Below are 21692 nucleotides of genomic sequence, written 5' to 3' on the forward strand. Positions count from 1 at the left end.
TGATAATAAGGTAATAAAAACAATGTTTGTATGTCTTTTCTTCCAAACAAAAATGCTTCATGTTTAAAATATGTAAAAAGTTAAACAGGGGACAGGTGTTCCCTGTGTTCCCTAAAAAGTGGGCCATGAGGAGTTCACCTGACTGCATTTGACAGCAACATCTATTTGTAACAGTTTTAATGAGCATGCTCTAATGTTATAAATGATACCCCTACTGGAGTGAAGACGGACTGTTAAGAGATTTCACACTGTGTTGCTGCACCACTGCTGGGCTATGGGGAGTGTATTTCTAACTCAAATGGATGGTGAGGCCAACGTACGGGCTACAAAGTGAGTTTTGAAAGGCTGTTATCTCAGCACCTGGCAAACTGATCGTTGAGTCACTGGTATTGATCAACTCGGCTATCAACCCCCTCAAGATATATTATGGCTATTTTCTGCTGTGGTACAGTAGAAATCTCACTTATTTCCCCTTTAAATGCACTATAACTCCATATATTGTGTTGATTCTGCAGTCTTCCCCAGGCCCATCCATACGGCCCCCTATAAATACAGGTTAGGGCCCATGCTGCTCTTTCCCCTGTAGCAGGATTTTACTGCTGCTGTGGCCAGTGAAAACGCAGAGTGGTGTGGGTTAGATGATCAAGCACAGTGTGAAACAGTTCAATCAATTTCAGAACTGGCAGGACAGACATTTTAACTGTTTCTGTGAGATGTAGAGCGTCACCACGGAGAATACTATTGTCTGAGGATCAGTGGATTTTGTCTGCAGCAACTTAAATACAACAGGCTCTTTCATACGAATATTCTTCTCCTGTCACCTCTGCAGCAAAAGTAGCAGTTAGGTGAGAGGTGGAGACAGAGGGAGAAGAGGATGTGAGTGAGTTAGCGACAAAGGAAAGATGGAAAATTGAGTGAGAAAATGTGAGGGGAGCAGAAATAATCTGGATGGATGGTTGACAACTAATTTATACAATGGAGGAAAGGTGAGCGCAGGTGAGAAAGTAGGGGAGACGGGAAAGGAGAAGAGAGCTGGGGGAGGCGAAGAGGAGAAAAGAGGTGTTGTGCTAAAATGAGTTTGTTCTGATGGAAGTTGGCAGTCAGCTCCTTTTAATGAGAAGAGCGCCGGCTGCCTCACTGGTGTTAGCCTCACTGGAAAACATGAAGGAAAATAATGTTCACATTATGAAGTCAAAAAAGTAGTTAAGTGGTTTCACTGTAGCTGCAGGGCGAGAATAGTTCAACGTCTGTCTGTCAGGGTTCAAGCACGTCTTTGAAAATACGGGATGTATTTGTGAAAATACGTGCACAGAAACAAGAACAGTGAGGCGGACGTGCAGCAGGCTTTTCAAGGTGGAAGCTAGTGTGGCTGCAGGTATATCAATTACTCTGGGTGGGCGAGAGTGACAGAGTGATTAGAGAGGTCAGCCTTCAACTACAGAGGTGAGCTCGAGCACCCATGTCAGCCAACAACCCACTGAAGTATCCTGCAATGCTGAGTCACCACAATGTAAAATACTTTTGACCTGCCTGTAGAGACGAGGGGTAAATCAATAAAGCATGAGATTATTATCATGACATCATGTTGCTTTTTCTTTTAGCTATGTGACCTGCCTCAAGCAACAAGGCAAACCCGTCATAAAATATCTCCCAAAGAGGCACACGATCAGCTACAAAGTGAGCCACTGAGCGCATTTGTCCAAATCACTTTAGCACTTGTGCGAGCAGGAACGTGACTGAGTGTTAGCAAGGAGCAGAGAGAGTCAGCAGCATCGACCCAGTCAGCGAACAGCACCTGCTCCTGATTATTCTCTCCCTGTGTTTTATAAATAAAGAAATACAAAATAAATGGTGAGAGAAGTTGAGGCTGAAGCACACTGACCAACGGTCACACATCAATACCCTGGAAAGAGTGTTTATTCAATGCTGGAGTCGTTTCAGTCAGAGCAAATACAATTCCGGCACTGGCGGTGCATATTTGAGTTTTTGCTTTTGAGCGAGTTTATTTTGGTGCCAAATATAAAGAGTTAACCACAGAGGTCTCTCCAGTGACCTTCCTCGTGGTAGACTGGGTTTTTTTCACCGCCTCATATCAGTGGCAGAGATAACACACTGGCTTCTATTTCGGATCAACAACCTGGTTAGATTTTTGCAAAATCTTTAGGGCTTTGTGCAGATTAAAAGAGAACAGCAAGGATTTGACAGATCAGAGAACATATTGTTGAACTGTCTCAGACATCCACATTACTTCAAATCGATCGATTTCCTCAGAACAACATCAGCAACACTGACTGAGGGTGCCGAGAGCTGTGACGGGCTCATCACCATGATGATGAATACCGTAGGTATAAAACCTGTGCTCTGTAATGCAATGCTCTCGTCTGGGCCTAAGGGTTTATTGTACGCACCAACAAAAACATAAATGCCACATGTGGACCAGCGAGTCCACATGTGGCATTTAAAGACATGGACCACGGAGCCCAGGACACCACGGGAAACAAACACGGCCGTAACATGGAAACTCCACATGGAAAGAAAATCGGGTTAATGACGGCAACACAAGACCGTGCCACCGTGAGGCATCAGCGCTAATCAACGAGCCACCATGCGGCCCTTTCAATTAACAGTGTGTCGCTATATTGAAGCTCAAGCAATGGAGTACCAGAGGTCACATACCCATGCATCTTTGGTCCCTCAAGTAAAGTTTGCCAAGATTAATTATTGTAATTGGCGCACTCAGGGTTCAATGTCATACACTTTGTCAACTAAGTTTTCAATTAAGCGCCATTAAGCCGCAGTGTGTGGAACAGATTATCACGATGAACTATGATAAACAACGCGCAGAAGTCAAACAGTCATTAGCCATCATCAACGCATCGAGAGAGTGAGGGAGAGAGAAACGGAGAGAGAGCCACATCCCCACTATTAATTGTGATTAATAAAGATTTAATGAATGTGCTAAGTGTGTGGGCTGAGCTTCACTGTGATGGATCGGCAGAAGAGTGACAGCTTTTGAGCGAGAGAGCTTCGACGGAGAGTGAGGGATTAGATTGACACTTGACATGAAATGCGGAACAATGTCATTGTTGTATTAACACTCAGACACACACATGCACACACACACACACACACACACACACACACAATCCTTCTTTCTTTGCTCACCACTCTTGGACAAAAATGCATTATTTTCCCCCACGGATAGTGATTTCCATGGATTGGAAATTGTGGGCTTCAGAGCACTCAGCTAAACTTGAACTCACTGTGTGAATGAGTGTGTGTGTGTGTGTGTGTGTGTGTGTGTGTGTGTGTGTGTGCGTGATGGACAGAGACAGAGAGACGGTGAATAATATATCTTGCTTTTCAGCTTTTGGCTTCTTTAGCTGGAACTTTGATCAAGACTTATTTTGATTATTCATGTAGCTCGCGTTATTATGGTCCTACAAAGAGCTTCACAAATAAGGCAGAGACCTTTCAACCTGAATGAATGTCAGTTGTTTTCAATCTGAAATAGAAGAAGTGATTTTAAACTATTTTGAGGTTCTTTGGTTGTGGAAAAGCAAAGGAATTGTTGCTGGTGTGGTCTGCAAGTGTCTTTTTTTCGACTCTGCTGTTATTGTGGTCTTTTTTTCATTCCCATGGCATCATCATGGAAATCTGGATTTGTATTTATAATATGAAATAGAAATGGTCAATACAAGAAATCTATCAATAAGACAGAGAGAGACAGACAAAAAGAGAGTGAAGAAGATACAACAAAACAACCCTGAAATAATGACAAAACTCAAGTCAATATGGTCCTTACTCCATCGGGCCCCCAAGAGCAGAACAGCCAGTGAAGCTAAAACTCACGTTTCTCACAGAGGATTTTAAACAAAATGAAACTTTTCCCAATAAACTGTCCCACTTCCGGTATTTTAGTTATTCTTCTAACATAGTACAATAAACTACGAAATGTAAGCCAGCTAAAGTTACACAAACTGGTTCTCCTCAGTGAGTGATGCTCCGTTATCACTGGGCAAATGGGATGAATTAAGAATCTTTAAGATTCAGTAAAAAGAGACCCTGAATTGGCTAATTATAAGGGCAATCAGAGAGGCTTTTTTGTAAGAACATTACATTAACTGTATTGGCAGCTTTTGACTGGTAAAGTATCAAAGTGTCTCTTCAAAAATGCCTGAGACAACTGTGACGGAGCGAACAGTATTGGAGCAGGTGTTGTACCCCTCCTCTGCTGTCTCTGTTTACAACCCTTCTGCTGGGACTAAAATATAAGATTTACATGGGGGGCAGAGGCAGCTTTTAAAAGCCATTTATATGTGTCCTTCAATTGTGCCATTTGGTTTATCTCCATCATATACATTTCAGAAGAAAAACCTCACTTCACGATTCATAAAATTTCACTTCAAGGTTTGCAATACCCAGACTTTCACAAGTCAGTTCATCAACAGTTTTTTTTAAACTATTGCTGACAATTTTATTGTCATGAGTGCTGCTGAGATAAAAGCTTGCTCGAATACTGAAAAGCATCACAAACAAACAGTTTTTATGAGTAGTACACAGTTTACTTTGTATTCACTGGGACCCATAGCCCTTTAATATTACTAGAGGACTACTTTCATATTAGAGACACATCGCTGGACGTCAATTCATCATCTGAATAGGATATGAAATAAAAAGCACGAAAGAGCTAAAGCTACATAAGGAATAATAAAGCTACAGAAGGAATAATAAAGAACGGATGAATTACTGTATTTAAGCCTGCACCAAAGATATTAGGACAGAATGCGGGAAACAGAGATAATGGTTATCGCTTACACACATATGCATAGCCATTGCCCTTGCTATATCTTTAGTGGCAGTAAGGAAGACACATTAGCTGGGTTCAGGAGCAAATAACCCCTTCTTACACTGTCACATTACTCACATGAAACCCATGCTCAACGATGCAATAATGAACTACATCAAGACCTCTTTCATCCAGCATTTTGGAACTAAATGTTTCTTTCCTCTTTATGTGGAAGAACATGTGTTTCCTTCCAAGATAAGGAATAAACTTGAGGCATCAGAAAGTTCCAGTCTCTCACAGATGTCCAAAATCGCATCTCATTTGGTGAGGCGATCAGAGTCGACGGGGCGTTGCTGTTAGCTGCGGTTACTTTCATACAACCCAGGTCAGGATATTTACGAGTCACACCATTGCTTTATTTTAAAAGCCCTCAAATACCAGCACTCAGGTCACTGATGAACACTTGCCTGATGAACAATATGAATCAATCTTTGTTGTTGAAAGTTATGTAACAAACTCATATTGTCGATGAGGCACTCTTTGCTCACCCCATGTATTCCTAAATTGAAAAAAACAAGTTAATAAATGAAAACAACACTCTGATAGCATGACCTTGATATCATACTAATTAGCATATACTTCATTTTCTCTGAGCTGTTCATTCCTACTGACATTAATCATCTACTTTTGTTGAATCACTACACAGAAGATGGTGTCAAGATTGAAATTCTGCAGTCCTGACCATGATCACACACAAAGAGGCACCTCATCTATCTTGCAATCCAAATGTAAAAAGCAATCGTGTTCAATATGTGCAATAAAATGTCTGGCCCGCAGCTCATCTTCTTAGACTGCCGCACCCTCAAGATGTCCATCTGCTGTGGATTAAATCTTCTATTTTAACTGCTCACATCAATGCCTGCACACCCTCACAGACAGAAATAATATATGCCTGGGAGAGCGGGCTTATTTTTTTTCCTACAAGCTTGCCCCTTCAGCGGCACTTCAAAACAACTTGTCAGTGGCTGTGAGTTTAAATTAGCGGAGTAGCCCTTTACGCCACTGTTTTCTGACTCTGGTAAATCTGCAGGCTGTCTCCATCAATCCCAGAGCAGCTCCCACACACACACACACACACACGCACACACCCACACACACCCACACACACACACACACACACACGCACACACCCACACACACACACACACACACACACACACACACACACACCTACACACACACACACACACACACACACGCACACACCCACACACACACACACACACACACACACACACACACACACCTACACACACACACACACACACACACACACACACACACCTACACACACACACACACACACACACACACACACACACACACACACACACACTCTCTCTCTATCTCACACACACACACACACGCGCACGCGCACACACACACACACACACTCTCTCTCTATCTCACACACACACACACACGCGCACGCGCGCACACACACACACACACACACTCTCTTTCTCTCTCTCTCTCTCTCACACACACACACACACACACACTGACACGCTCTCTCTCTCTCACACACACACACACACACACACACACACACACACACACACACACACACACTCACACGCTCTCTCTCTCTCACACACACACTCACACGCACACACACACAAACAAGCATACGAAGTTGCACATTATTTGTTCTACAGTGCCGACAAATACACCCAGATCCAAACACACACACACACACACACACACACACACACACACACACACACACACACACACACACACACACACACACACACACACACACACACACACACACACACACACACACACAGAAACAAAGACATGAAGTAAGGATGCACTTGCACTCTGGCAATGGATTCTTCCAAACTAACAAAGCGGTTGAAAGCGATGAGGCTGTAGCAGTCTGTCTATTTCTACAGACTATTTCTACTATTCCCTTCTCTCTTTCTCTCTGAAGTGTCAAAGCAAATAAATCGTTTTTCATGTCTCTTATTACCTCCAGGGACCTGCAGAGAGTAAACACTGCTCAAGTGTGCAGAATGCACACACTCACTGGTACTCACACATATAAGTACGTCTCTGAAGTTGCAGATTTACTCTCAAATGACACCACATATTCACAGATGTGTGGGATCTGTATTTATTACTGGTCTATTTTTATCATCTCACATTTTGCGTTCTCTTTATAATATTTAATTTTCTTGTGTGTTAATTTTCCTATCAAGATATATTTACAGAGGAAATTTCATTGACATAAAGGTGAAGACATAAAGGCAAATTATTGAAACAGGAACAATCATCATGCACACACCCACACATTAATTAAAGAGAGAGAGAGAGAGAGAGAAAGTTCTCCCTCAGTATAAGAATGTAATTAGAATTTCTAGTTTCTGAGCAATGAGATCCACATGCTGATATCAAACCAATTGCTATGTGTTTACAACGCTGTACTATATCAACTAGATCACCGTTGAGGGCATGGAAGTTCTTGTAAAATGCATCTGTGTTGTTGTATTGGAGTTTAAAGCATGTCATGTATATCATGAATGTAGAGAGTAAATACACGGGGACCCAATATTGATCCTTGCCAAATTTTTAACAACTTCATTGGGCTTGATTTGGACAAAAATGGCATCAACATTCTGAAGTCTGCCAGAAAGTAAAGATGAACCGCTTTCAGAAGAATCCAAACCCAGGGAAAGCATCTTAATGTTGTGAACGACGGAATCGAAAGCCTTACACAGACCTTGATATGGAATATGTTCTTCTAAAACAAAGACAGAAAAGCCTGAGGCTGTCGTCAATATTTTTTCCTCTGCCATTTCATGCCAAGACATCAGTTGTAAATCGTCAAAATACATGCCTGACAGAATGTACTGATTGATACAGAAGCTACAGTATCCTCATGTGGTGTGTGACACATGTGCCTGTACTGGCATCTGAGAAGGGTTGGGCAGGCTAAGCAGATGTTGGCTGTTATATAATACCTCCCATTAGTCTCGTGTTTTTTGGCAGGCTTTTGCCCCGTCCACCCTGCAATATGTGTGTTACATGCTTTTGAAATCCCTTAGTGGACGAGATCCATACAGCAATCCACTAAAAAATAGATACTACAGCCTGTGTCATTTGGCAAACTTAACAACACTCATGCTTGTACACTAGTTCCACAACATTTCCCTTCAGTATTTTGGAAAGGTGCTGACACAGCGTTCTGGGCTCGTTGCTGCAGACAGAAATTGACCGCTTGAAAATGTAACAACCCCAAATGTTTTGCTGCTATAAAAGTAAAAGAAGGTCGGTGTAAGAAAGACTAATGGAGTGTTAGTGTTCAACAGTAACTGTGATGATCAAGCAAAGCTTTGCAGAAACATAGACGTAACCTAACATGGAATGACTGTATTTGACTCTAGTTGTTGTAAGGAAAATGATCATTTAACTCTGTAAATTATTGTTATATTTTGAAGAAATTGATGTTTACCAGTCAACAAAAATCCAGTTGCAATCATCAATTTTGACATGTCATGACCAGGCTACGACAGATAATCAAGCCGAGTGAAACATTTCTCTCTGGGTTGCCAGGGCACGGACGGATACAACAATTCCTGTCAAACCTCCTCTTGGCACTTAATCAATCTGCATAATACAGAATGTCAGGATGAAAAAAAAACAAAAAAGAAATTCACAGCGAGGAAAAACAAAACAATTACGCCTCTGTGATTATTTATTTCTGTGTCTGTTTGTGTTTGAGCCATGGGGAGCAGTGTGAGTAAACTGCTTGAAACTGTCTTCCAGAGAGAGTGTGACATTGCCCCGGAAATAATAGGAGGGAATTGGAAACATGGCCTGTCAATGAATTGCTTGTTTATTTTAATGAACAGCCATGATAGGAAATATTCTGAAGAGTAACGCTCCACCGGATATGGAGCCATAAACAGACAGGCCTAGTCACTCGACCGCTCTGTAAAGCTCACACATGTTGGCCCATGTACATAAAATGAATAAAATCCTTTACCACACATGATTAAGGCAGCAGAGATTTATATTTTCCCCATATCTTGAAATTATGTGATGCATGATCATGAATAAAGCCAACGGGATTCATTCCTGGGATGCAAGCAATCGTTCCGCGGCCTTCACAGAAACACTTCGCTTCATGTGACTGAACCTGCAATCTGGTGATGTGGCGTGTATCACGGCATTCAATTCAAAGGTAAATGAAAACAAACAAACAAGGACACTCAGCAGTGTCGAAACACAGCACAGACAGCAGCTCAGCAGCTGACAGGAGATGAATGAATGACCTTTGTGTGGTGTCTGCAGACATTACCAACCTTCTTTACAGCCATAAGAGACTGAATAAGTAGGGAATAAATGAATAAACTAATTAAATTCTGTTACTTTCCTGGTCCATGACATACTTTGACAAAGCAAAAATCCCCCGCTGTGTGCTCCAGCAACAAGGTAGACAACTGGGATTAGTTTGGATACATCAGCACTGTCTACTGTTGACTTATTTGTGAGGCCGTGTTGTCACATTTGCTCGACTTCAATGTGAACCAATGGTTCATGCTGAGGTTAAGCAAGGCAGCTGAACACAATTTGTGAAAGTGTCATTTCTCAACTTAAAACAGAAGACAATATGACTGAGATGAATAGTATGGAACCAAAAATGGCGGCTCCTTCAATGTGCATGCGAAACATGTCCTTTAAATAACAAATAAAATGCAGTCAAGGATGCTGCTGACAGTTGTTTACTGTTACGACTCTTACCTCTGGGAGAAAATGTCCCTGTAGGGGCTGCCGTGCTGCATGGCGATACCATATCCACGGTCTGGTGCGTTGCTGCTGACAGTGTAGAACGAGCAGTCCTCATCGTTGTTAGCTACGTACTCCAGCACTGCTGCATCCCACACAAAGCCAAAGTGGCCGTACTTCACCTGAAAGAAAAGAAAAAAGACATTTAGACACAGTTATCAAAATTCAGATCGGTGCAGCTGTACCAACAACATCGTGTTGAGTTATTGAGAGTCTTTGAGGTCCTTGACAGGCTTCGAGCTTGGCCTCCACAATATGGACCGATTTGAAAATGACATCACTTACTTTTGCAAAAACACAGTTCAATTCATCAAACATAAGACGCTCTACTGCAGGATGGCAACAGCACAGAAACTTTACTGTTTTTAACTTCCCCTCAAGACGTTAGATGCACAAGTGTTACTGGCTTGTTGGCTCATCTTTCTTGCACCCTATGTGGATATGTGTTGGGTGTGTTTTACATTTTTGTGTGCATGCCGTTGCAGTGAAGTGTAGGTGTGTGTGAAGTGTGTGCTTGCAGCTTGTGCTTGAAAGGAATTAGAGGGTCGAAGTGACTCAAAGTGGCAATTACAATTTGTTTGATGTGAAGGTGTCGGGTGTTGATATGGCTTCTCATTAACATTCAATAAATCGTCATTTTCACACCAAAATGAAAAGTGGAGAACAAACAATGTGGCTGTGATATTCACATCCTGCCACCCTTTCTGAAAATTCAATAGACTCTCTCACACACACACGCACGCACGCACAGACACACACAGACATTTCTTCTAACATATTATTTTGGATTTGGTGTGTCATTAAGTTTAATGGAGCTTTATGAAATTGTTAAACCCCTCTGTCTTCACTGTGTGTGTATGTGTGTGTATCACCTCAGTTGGCCTATGTGTGATGACTAATGTCTGAGAACCGACAAGACCCTCTGATTGGGTAATTTCACAGTCTGCAGTCCTCTGAAGTGTGTGTGTGTGTGTGTGTGTGTGTGTGTATGTGCAATAATTCACTGCAGGGCATCAGATTGACTCCTTCTGCTCTTTACAACCTTAAAAAGTGTAGAGAGAGTAATTTATTACCTCAAATAATTGTATGGCTTTTTACCATTGACTTTGAATTGGAAAGATTATGGGCTTTGTGGAAGGGAAATGAGTAAAAAATCAGTTCCAACAGCTTACCATTGTGTATTAAGGACTTCTCGCTATTTGGGTGAAAGGGGGCGGTGTGTGTGTGTGTGTGTGTGTGTGTGTGCATTGTCATGCACAGTGCTGTGTGTATATGCGGTGACCTCTGATGTCAGCCACACTGAAAACACAAGAAAGCCGTGCTGATCTCATTCACATTATTCTTTAGAATTCAGACACTTCACATGCTGAGTGTATAGATTCCCACAACGGAACAAAAAGTGTCCATTACACGTATACTACCTTTTTCCGGAGAAAAGCTATTTCCCTATGTTCCAGTCTTTCCAGGGTTTGGGACCTCACATGGGGTCACTTGATATGGAGGTTAGTTTAAATGCACCAGTCTTTACATCGCAATAAGACTCTGCTCGGAGCTTTAATCCAATTAAACTACACTCGATAAATAAATGATTATAGCAATGCCAACAAAGCAGACAATCACATAAAACAGACTTAGCCCTAGAATGAAAATGATACTGGAGCCTGTGAAAGGAAATGCTCTTGCCTGCAGCTGTGTTTCATAAACAGAGACAAAGTATGTGTGAATAGGGAGCGCTTGCTTTGCTCGACATGCAAAGCATCAGTTTATTATCAGCTCAAGTTTGTTTAACTACCAGAAACAACATCATGATCAATTTGCATACAAGGTATGTGCTGAGGGTCAGCTCGCCCATGTTGTTGTGTTACCTCTGATTGTGATTATCTAAGCAGCTCACATGACAAAATGTACAACTTTCTTACGGCTGAGAACTTTGGAGTCGAAAAAAAATGGGTCAGAACAGTCTGGGAAAGCCTTTTCTATTTTCTGCCCCCGTCTCAGAGTATTACATGTTACTACAGGTGTTTAAGATGGATGAGCTTTCCAGTTTGTCAAGGACAAATGAGGATTATCTAGGCAAGGCAGCTTTCTATTTTGCACAAGCTGCATTTGCATGCATAGCGTAACCTGGCAATGGACTCCAATTAAGGTGTTATCCAGTTAAACTATATACATGCACCTTTGACACCCTGTGATGGAGTCTCCATGTTTCCACTTACACTGTTCATGAGAAGAAAACATTCCAGTCAAAAGAACTACAATTTGAGGCCTCTTAAAATACAAGGGAAGAATTCATGATCATAATGATTATAACAAACGCTCCTTTCTGGCATGCTTTTGTCGATGCTGGAATACGTATTTTGACTTTGTTTCACATTGGGGTCATGGAGCAGAAATGACCATAAGAGTTCAAATCAAATTGTTGAGCTTTCCAGATCAGTAGTAGCTTTAAGACCTCGCCAGAGATGATGATAAAAATAAAAAAGGTTGCAAGATGTTTACGGGTCGCAATATCTATTAAAATACTGACGTACAGTATGAATTTTGTACAGTATGTGCCATTAAAGTGAGTCAAAATGTTCCTGCATCAATATGCGTAAATACAGAAGCAGGTTACTTCTGAACTTGTTTCTAGCTGTAAAAATAGTGACTGGAGTTTTGTGCTGGTACTGTATGTATAAATAGAGCTAAATCTGTATCTGTACGAGAAGAGGGGGCGGAAGCAGCAACACTTGCATAAACTTACTCAACACCAACCGCTGCATCTCGAAATGTCCCTGATATAACACACACAGATGCACAGAACACATGCACACACTTTAACTTCGGTCCCGTGTCCAGGGTTGTGACTCTTGTTGTGTTCTTAATTTGCATCCCTCTATACATAAGAGGAGAGAAAATTAACCTAATTCTGTTGCTCTATCACTGTTTATGTTGTTGTTGATCAGCTTCAGAGTGTTTTTGTAATGGCGGAGCTCATTTAATGAACACATCACAGCACTGAACCATGAGCCCGAGCTATTTTTGCCACAGCTCTGTTTTGTTTTGCAAGGCAAAGGGGCAAAAAAAAACTGTAAATAGGGAATAGTTGCAAAGAATCTAATTGTTCATAATTTTCTGCCATTATTTATAATTAGTAGTTATGAATGTTCTTGTAAAACACAGAATGGGTTGTGACTGGAATGTTAACATTTTGTTCAACATAATCTGAACGAAGAAGACTTTCTTCCAAAAGAAGAGTACTGAAGTGAATAAATGTTAACGCTGGGAAATTAGTTTTCCACTGCAACTACACAACAGAAAGAAGAGGCAGAGGAAATGCAGATACACTTATTTTAATCTTATAATGTAGGCCCTAGGGCATGCAGGCAAAGCAGATCTCAAATGTGATTGAAGAAGAAAAGCTTGACGTTCTTCAGTTTGGACATTGGAACAACTAAAAGGGTCTTTGCCGAGTAAATAAGCTACGAGAGAGATCAACAAAAAGGTCAGAACCACACCAAGCAACCCTGTCTCCGATAAATAATATTATTGTTTTATGCTTCACATTGAAACAGATTTTTTTTCAATATCCAACCAAGTCTACTATCCTTCCCCCAACCTTAAATATAACTTAACCATACTCTACTAAAGCCACGCTTTCCTAAACTCAAGTGACTTTGCGTTGTCAAAAAACACAAAAATTAAAAGAAATACGAATAAAAACTTCAGATCAACAGCGCTGTTCACAAAGTCTGAATTTACCAAGAGAAGAACTTTTTTTCCTTCTTCATCAGCCAGATGACTGCATGCATAAATAAAAGGTGGAGGGTGAACTTTGAGGACTGCTCAAGTGAAATAAACCTACATATATATGACTGTGCTCCTGCAGAGAGCTCGTACATATTTGGACTCATACAACTCTCTCTGGGCGTTATTTTCCAATTATTTGACAGAACCGGCTCAATGAGTGTCTAGGCCGGCTGCAAGAGGTCCTTCTATCTCATCCACACTTCAAACAGTTTGGCTTCAGAGTCCAGCCATGCTGAAACTTCAAAACGGCTAAACTACTCCAGGGTCCAGTCGAACTGTCTTTTTTCTCTCTCCTCCCTTCCCTCCGAGAGATCCCTTCAAGGGCACCCAACATGCACAAGGAGATTCTTCATCTTGCTCTCAGTTTAAACTCCAATATCTCATCCATAAATTACATTTTAGATTACAAGCAACAAAGTGGCCCATAACAAATCATCCCAGAGTGCGAAGTCAGTTTCTTAAATGTTCAGTATTTAGCCTTTAAGCAATGGATGTGAAATGTTTTACATGTGGGAGGTTCAGTGCGCTGTTCTGTCGGGAATACACTGATGAAGAGGCTGCAGAAGAGTCGAGCGCTTCAGATGAAGACTCATGGCTGTAATAAAAAAGGCAATTTTTGCCAGTTTTTATTCATGCATTATTTAGTTATTGAGCTTTATGCGATCCACATGGATTTGTAGTGGCAGCACATAATTTTTCCCACGACAGACAACAAAGTCCATCTTCATTACTTTTTTAATCTGCCAGTGAAGTAATCAGCTTTAAACAGAAATACATCTGCTTTGATCAGGGCTGGAGATCGCCGAATGTGAAGAATTTGCAAAACATAAATGTGGCATGATAGCAAATCGATTCCAGTTGTGCCGTTTGTGTACTGACAGGCAGGCAAGTCTGTGGAGTATAATGAACCAAGTGTAAACTGTCCCCACACGGCCTACACTTACTGCAGACTTCTGCATACATGCTTTCTTGCATCACTGTCCTCCTTTGATTTGTTTGATTTAGAGAAATGAGAGAGGTTGATGTGAGACAAAAGCAACAGCCTAGCGACAAGCTCAACTCTACCTTTAATATCTTTACATCTCAACCACGAGCCTTCCCGCTCCCTCTTGCACGCACACGCACACACACAGGGTTGTTTCAGGACAGTTCTTCTTGAAATGTATTGTTGTGATACCCCGCCGTTTAATAACGAGCACGATATAAAATGAAATAAATGGAAATATCACATAAAATATCACTAAACTATCAAGAGCATTGAGTTACTATTTGCAATAAATTGCTACTGTATACTCTGTTTCATGCTTTTGCACAACAAATTACATGTTTTTGAACTGGGAAATACTAAAGGCACAGTAACCAGCATTTCCTCTCCTTACATATCTATTTTTACAGTTTGTAGTTTAGTACACAAATGCAGTATTATCCTCTCACATACCAAGTCAACCTTGCTTTTCTTGTCATTCTCTCATGATCGATGATCAATCATATCCCTCTTCCAAGACGCATAAAGGCGGTCAAGGCTAAATCTCAGATGATGAAAGCCTGGTACGCAGGTGGCATCAATCCCTCATGAGGCGTTCTGTCCGACTGTTTGCTCTCGTGGCAACAGTCGCCTGCATCCCCTGAGACGCAATATGACAACTTCTTCACTCCCTCTTTGTTTTCTCTGTTGTTTAATTACCCTCAGCTGTCATTAGCCATCTTTGTTTCTTCAGGAAGAAGGAGCAAAACAGAAAAAAAAGGAGAAATTAATCGCCTATTGCCACGCTGTATGCAAATCTTTGCTCAGACCCCATTAAGCCGATGAGAGATGTGATAGTGGAAGAGAGGAGTAATTGGAGACAGATGTTGGAGAGACGGATCATCCGAGACGGATCACTGAGCCAAAACTAAGATGCCACCCTTAATAGGATCTGGCAGAAAAATTATTACTTTCCTCTGTTTCCTTTTCATCTTCCCTTTGTTCAACTGTATTTTTGATAATGAAGTATTCTGTTACATTTGCTTGCCTCTGAAAAGTATGAATCATTCCATTTTTTTTATGTGGGCGCTTTTACTTGTTTTCTTAATCAGTTCTCAGATAATGCTTCTGTGTCCAACGGAGGAGCTCATCCGCCCACACAGTCCACAATGAAGACAAACGAAACATGTCAAGCTACCAATTACATGAATTGTGTTTACTGTATTTTCATTTACATGTCCTGAAGTATTGTTTAAATGAAAAGAAATGCAATTAATTATACAAGCAACAAAGTAAATTGACTGTGTAGAAAAAGTAGCTTCACTCAGAGCTCTCTACTCTACTTTAACATCCTTTATGAATGCAACCGCAGAAGGCCACGAGCGGTCACAGATTTAATTGAATGAATGAATGAAATTTATTTATAGAGCGCTTTTCTCAGACACAACATCACAAAGTGCTTAACAGAGCACTTATTTTCTTGAATAAGTATTTAACACCTTAATTGCATTTATTTAAATATTTTTTTGTTTCTTTGAGCACATCTTTAAAAAAAAAAGGGCGGCCAAGAAGGGGGAGAAAAAGAAACAGATTGAAAGAGAGAGAAGAAAGAGACATGAAATCTGTCTTTGACAAACACAGACGGTGACAGAGCAAGACGGACGTGAGAGCAAGGCAAACGCAAAAAAGCAAAAGTACGATGAGAGTTGCAGAAGCGACAGAGAAAGAGACTAGAATGATGAATGTGCATGTCTCTGCCAGGCTTTATCTCACAATCATAAGCATATCAATAGGCTCATTGTTTATACCTGGACCAATCTGCATTATTAATATAAAAAGTGACCTTCAAGGCATCAAACACAAAGCCACGAGAGTGTTCACGATCGTATGTGAAAACTATGTGCAAATGATTATCTTTCTATGGTTTTGTGTAGTTGTAATGCTATAGTAAACACATGGCATGATCCTTTAAGTCACCCAGACAGAATAGCTAGGACAGAGTGTCCGTCCGTCCATCCGTCCGTCCTTCATTCACTTCTCAATGAGCAGCTCCTCCTTCAGTGTGTCTGCCCCCTTTGTCCCCGTCCACTCAGTCAAGCTCAGTGGACAGACTAAATGAGTGAACCGTGTACCACCTTGCTCCTCTCAATGTGGAGGATCAGTGCCTGATGTCCAGGTCGTCCCAGATTACTGAGCTCCACAAGCATGTCAAGGCGAACGAGACCAGACAACCTATGGAGGAAATCTGCTTTGTGGCTGTCTTAACTGCCACAGTCAACCACATCTCAACAGTCACTGCACTTGACTTAAACCCTTTCTCTCCTGGTGGAACGAACACAGGTCATCTCTGTTTGTCGCCACTTCACTTGCGGGGTGTTACATTTCACAACTATACCCTTGTGAGAAAGACCAGCTAAGACAAATGAAATCATCCACTGAAAGAAAATGCTTGATCGTGATTTGAAGGGCATGGGGCATGTTTCACAAAGATGAACCGTGGTCTTATGACACATCAGTTGACGTTGATCACAACGAACCACTGCAGAGCACCTCAGAGATCATAGTCCAGAAAAAACTCAAAGCACAGCGTCCCACTTCGACATCACCGTGGTTAATCCCCTGCAGCCTTCGATTCAAGACAGGGTCCTGAATGTCTCCTGCCAATTTAACATCTTCGCTGCCGAAGCAGTTTTGAGAATGTATAGGCCTGATTGAATGCAGGTGGCAGAGTTTGACCCACTGCTGAGGAGCTGCCAGTCCTACTTAATTAAGTTCATTAGCAGTGGTTTCAGTGGTGAGTTTTAGTGCCCAACTGTACGTTGTCAAAGGCCCTCCACACCACCAAGGAATAATTGCTGGGGAAAACACTGGCACATACTGCAGATGGATTATGTGTGTGTGCACCACAAGGCACCTTTTGAGACAGATTCCTATTGAAGCATCAGGTTATCACATCGCTTGTGTGTATGTGTATATATATATGCCTTGCATATGTTAATATGGAAGCAATACAGTCTGATTTGGGGGAGTTTTAATTGGAACCATGGGAAAGAAATGCTTATGAAGGCAAGGAGAGAAAACGATGACTGATACACTCAGATGCTTTCACAGCAACAGATTTAGGTGCACGAGCACTCACTATCAGTCACTGAAGCTCCATCTACTCCCGGGGGTAATTAAACAGAGTGCCTTTTTTTCTCAATAGTTTGGATGGATTTCAGGAGAAATTTGACCTGAAGGACCTGACAATGCTGGGTTGAAGCAAATTAATGTCAATGAGATCTGTCATCACCAAGGGAAATCTCACTATCAGTTAGCAGACTGACTGACATACTGTGCGAAAATATTTCAGTAGCTCTGTTCATTTGGGAACCTCCACAGCCGCACTCACCCAAAATGAATGAACAGCTGGTGTTTGCTAAAGTGAATCTTCCAGATCATCCAGTCCCATTGGTCTCATGAATCTGTCTACATCGTAAAGCATCTGCTATTGTAACACGGCTTGACCGTTCTTTATTCACCATTTATTGACCCCTCAAAAGCCTCCAGTCACTCTTGCATTGGTAAACATGTGTAAACAGTGAGACAGAGTGGAACGCTTTGGTGTGTCTTTTACTCATTCAGTCAACATAACCACCTGTCAGACGGAAAGTAAAGATCAGACACTCGATTACCCAGAATGAATTTACTTGTGAGCATGGTTCACGGAAACCTGCCCCGGAGTTCATCTCAGACCTGAGCTGAATGTTTCTGAACACGGTTTCTTCAACTCACAGGCTGCAGGTAGACTTGGAGACGTATGCCTTGCAGTTTGATGGGCTTTGCTGGGGAGACTGGGAATGAGTTTGCTATTGAAGGTCTGCACTTGGCCTATTACAGACACATTTCAATGTCTACCTGACCACATGCAGCCCAATGAAGGGGGCGAGTGCAGTGTGGAAATGATTTCTGCTGCAACTACTCTGCAAGTCTCTGAGTGTGTGTGTGTGTGTGTGTGTGTGCGACTGTGTGGATGCATGCTTTGGATTCTTGCGATATGACCCAGACACCAGAGATTATTACCCCTGCTGAGCCTTAAGAAACAACAGTCCTCTCTCTCTTTTTCTTTGTCCGCAGGTGCCTTTCAAATGAAGGGACCCTGCTGGTATTCGATGTGGACCACATCCTTACAACTTGACATGGAGTGGAGATCATTATGGTGTGTGATTAGTTAGCGAAAACATGAAAAACCTGTGTGTATTTAAAGTGCAGATGCACTGACCATTAAAGCTACAGAACTTTAACGTAAAAAAGTTTTTCTGTTTTGCAGATGTCGTGCAGTGTGTGTGCAGGGCTTCAACTGAAGAAGCTGTTCTATTTAGGCTCTTTTTCTCGGGACGCACAAAGTGCAAATCTTTCATTTCTTACTGAGTTTCTATTAATATTCACCAATTTGGTTATACCCCAATGGATCCCTCACATCGTTTCATGAGCTATACTTCCATGTTTCGGGTCGGTGGAATTGGTGCTACACAGTTTCAGATTCATATCATATCTTTAGCTCTAACCCTTTGTTCACACATACAGACTCAGAGGAGCATAGCTCACTCTTGCTTCTTATGAGCCTGATGAGTGTTTAAGGTTAAGCACTTAATTTATATACTCTGTTCTGATTGGGCTGTAATTTTCTGGTACACGACAAAGTAGTTAAAGGAGCAATGTAGAACATTCTAAACATTGATATAGCAGCAAACAACATTTGCAATGTAAACTTATAGTGGAGTAATGTCTAAGTAGAGCGTGAAGGCGCTCTCCCTCTGTTTGTTGTAATCAAAGCTATTCCTTGCTTTGCTGACAAAGCCGGTTGGCCACGCATGCTGTTGTGATCGTGCATGTGAGTGTGCCTGCACTACTCTCTGATGGTGGTTATAACGCCCTCCTGATTGACAGCCTCGTCCCCCTCAGGTAAACATTGTTAGCGTTGTCAGCACGTTTGCCGTCATTTTTTTAACTGTTCGTAAAGTTAACACCGTTAGCTACGAGCCGCCAGCTCATGCGTCGCCACATTGAGAGCCATTGAGAGGCAATCAAAGAAGCTCCCAATCTCGTATTGTGCACCTTTAATTTAGTTTTCACACTTCACTTTTCCTATCCCGGTCCCGGTAACTTGTTATTATGTTGGGGGAAGTCGGTAACATTGACAATCAACTTTTTCTCCATTTTGTAAGAAGTAGTCTACTTTAGTTTTGCTGTACTGTTTGTACTGTTGGTATTGTTTGTTGGTGTGAGACAGGCTTACTCAAGCGCCATCTCACGCTCTCTCTACTTTTTTGAATCCTACTTGAAGGACCGAGAATACTTTGTGTCTGTAGCTGATTACACATCAGAGCTGACTAAAATGAGATGTGGTGTTCCCCAAGGTTCAATACTGGGGCCTCTTCTGTTCAACATCTACATGCTTCCACTAGCTCAGATTATGGAAAGAAACAAAGTGTGTTATCATAATTATGCAGCCGACACACAAATCGACATAACTATGTCACCAGGGGTTTGGAAAAACTTGTCCATGTATTTATCTTCAGCAGACTGGACTACTGTAACGGTGTGTTTACAGGTCTCTGTAAAAAGTCCGTCAGAAAGCTGCAGCTGATTCAGAACGCTGCAGCTCGAGTCCTCACTAAGACCAGGAGGGTGGACCACATCACTCCAGTTCTGAGGTCTTTGCACTGGCTTCCTGTCCAACAAAGAATTGATTTTAAAATCCTGCTGTTGGTTTACAAAGCACTCAATGGTTTGGGACCAAAATACATCTCTGATCTGCTGCTACCTTATGAACCATCCCGACCCCTCAGGTCGTCTGGGACCGGCCTACTTTCTGTTCCCAGAGTCAGAACTAAACATGGAGAAGCAGCGTTCAGTTTTTCTGCTCCACATATCTGGAACAAAGTCCCAGAAAGCTGCAGGTCTGCTGAGATCCTCAGCTCATTTAAATCAAGATTGATGACTTTTCTGTTTGCTGCTGCCTTTAATTGAACCACATTCAATTCATATATTAATCAATTTCCTGCATTTCTGCATTTTACTACTGTATTTTATTTCTTACACTGTTCTTAATTACTGTTAAATCTCCTTTTCTTTTGCCTTATGTTTTGATGATTTTAATGGTTTTAAAAGGACTGCACAATATATCGCCATTTCCTCCGGGACCGAGTTCGTGCAAGGCGTACACTATAAAACGCAGATCGGCAGAGATCTTTTCCAGACGTGGTTTGTGTGCGAGTAATCTCCTTTACTTTTGCCTTTATGCTTTTAATGGTTTCATGTGAAGCACTTTGAATTACCTTGTTGTTGAAATGTGCTGTACAAATAAACTTGCCTTGCCTTGCCTTACACCCAAACAAAGCCCCCCCCCCATAATAGAAAACAGCTGTATAGATTAACTGCTGCCTCTGCACATAGAACACCACAAGGTGTTATTTTTCCACATTCCGTCAAATATGTTTAACTTCTATATTCTAAATCCAACATCTAACATCTGTAAAAGCTTTGAAGTGTGAAATGTATTATTTTTCATTCAAAAACTTCTTTCTTTCTTTTTATTTCTTTGAGATGCTATAATTCTCGATTCATTACTGGCTTTTCAACGACATGCAGCAACACAACATATTACAATGTTCATAAACCTCTTCTTTTTTTGCATGACCATGCTGAGGCTGGCTGATGAGGCTGCATGGGTAAATAATGGCAAGTGTTGAGCAGTGTTACATCTTAAGACGAGTGAGAATGGTTTGCAGATGTCATTACTGATTACTGCTCCCACGGGCATTGGGACTTTTTTGTTACTTTAGAGGAACATCTGAGTTTAACTTTTTCCTTCACTACCACTCTTTCCCTTGTACATCTGCCCCCATCTCTCTCTGAAAACCACTCTCCCTTCGGCTTCCCTCCAAATCCTCTCTCCCTAGTTGTCCGGATTGTGATGCATGGCTATCTGTGTTTTTTAAAAGTCCATTAGTTGCTGGCACCAGGCTGCCTCCTCTTCCACAGACAGAGATAAAGACGCAGAGCATGGCTGCCCAGCAAGCTGCATGAAAATGAGAGGACAGTGGGGAGAGATGGAGGGAGACGAGAGAGAGAGAGAAAGTGGAGGGTGGATTTGAAACTCGATATTGGCCAGACGCAGAAGAGCAAAGGGGGCAGAGAAGGGAATGAAGGAAGGGAAGGAGTAGGACAAACTAAATAGAGTAGAGGGAAATAATGAAAAATCACAAAATAATCATACATGCAACAGGAACAGAAAGTAGAGGGGGTAGA

The 21692-nt window shown here is 41.6% G+C and overlaps 1 protein-coding gene across 1 annotated transcript in view; it reads right to left on the bottom strand.

Moving 5' to 3' along the window:
• grid2 (glutamate receptor, ionotropic, delta 2) overlaps positions 1–21692 on the bottom strand; it is a gene marked incomplete at both ends in the record, with an annotated part of 423012 nt that overhangs the window by 17504 nt on the left and 383816 nt on the right. Inside the window, one exon of the mRNA XM_079271038.1 lies at positions 9602–9768. Coding sequence (XP_079127164.1) covers positions 9602–9768 — 167 coding nt within the window. The remainder of the gene's footprint in view (positions 1–9601; positions 9769–21692) is intronic.

The sequence above is a fragment of the Melanostigma gelatinosum genome (genome assembly GCF_949748355.1).
Source record: "Melanostigma gelatinosum genome assembly, chromosome: 6".
Lineage (NCBI taxonomy): Eukaryota > Metazoa > Chordata > Actinopteri > Perciformes > Zoarcidae > Melanostigma > Melanostigma gelatinosum.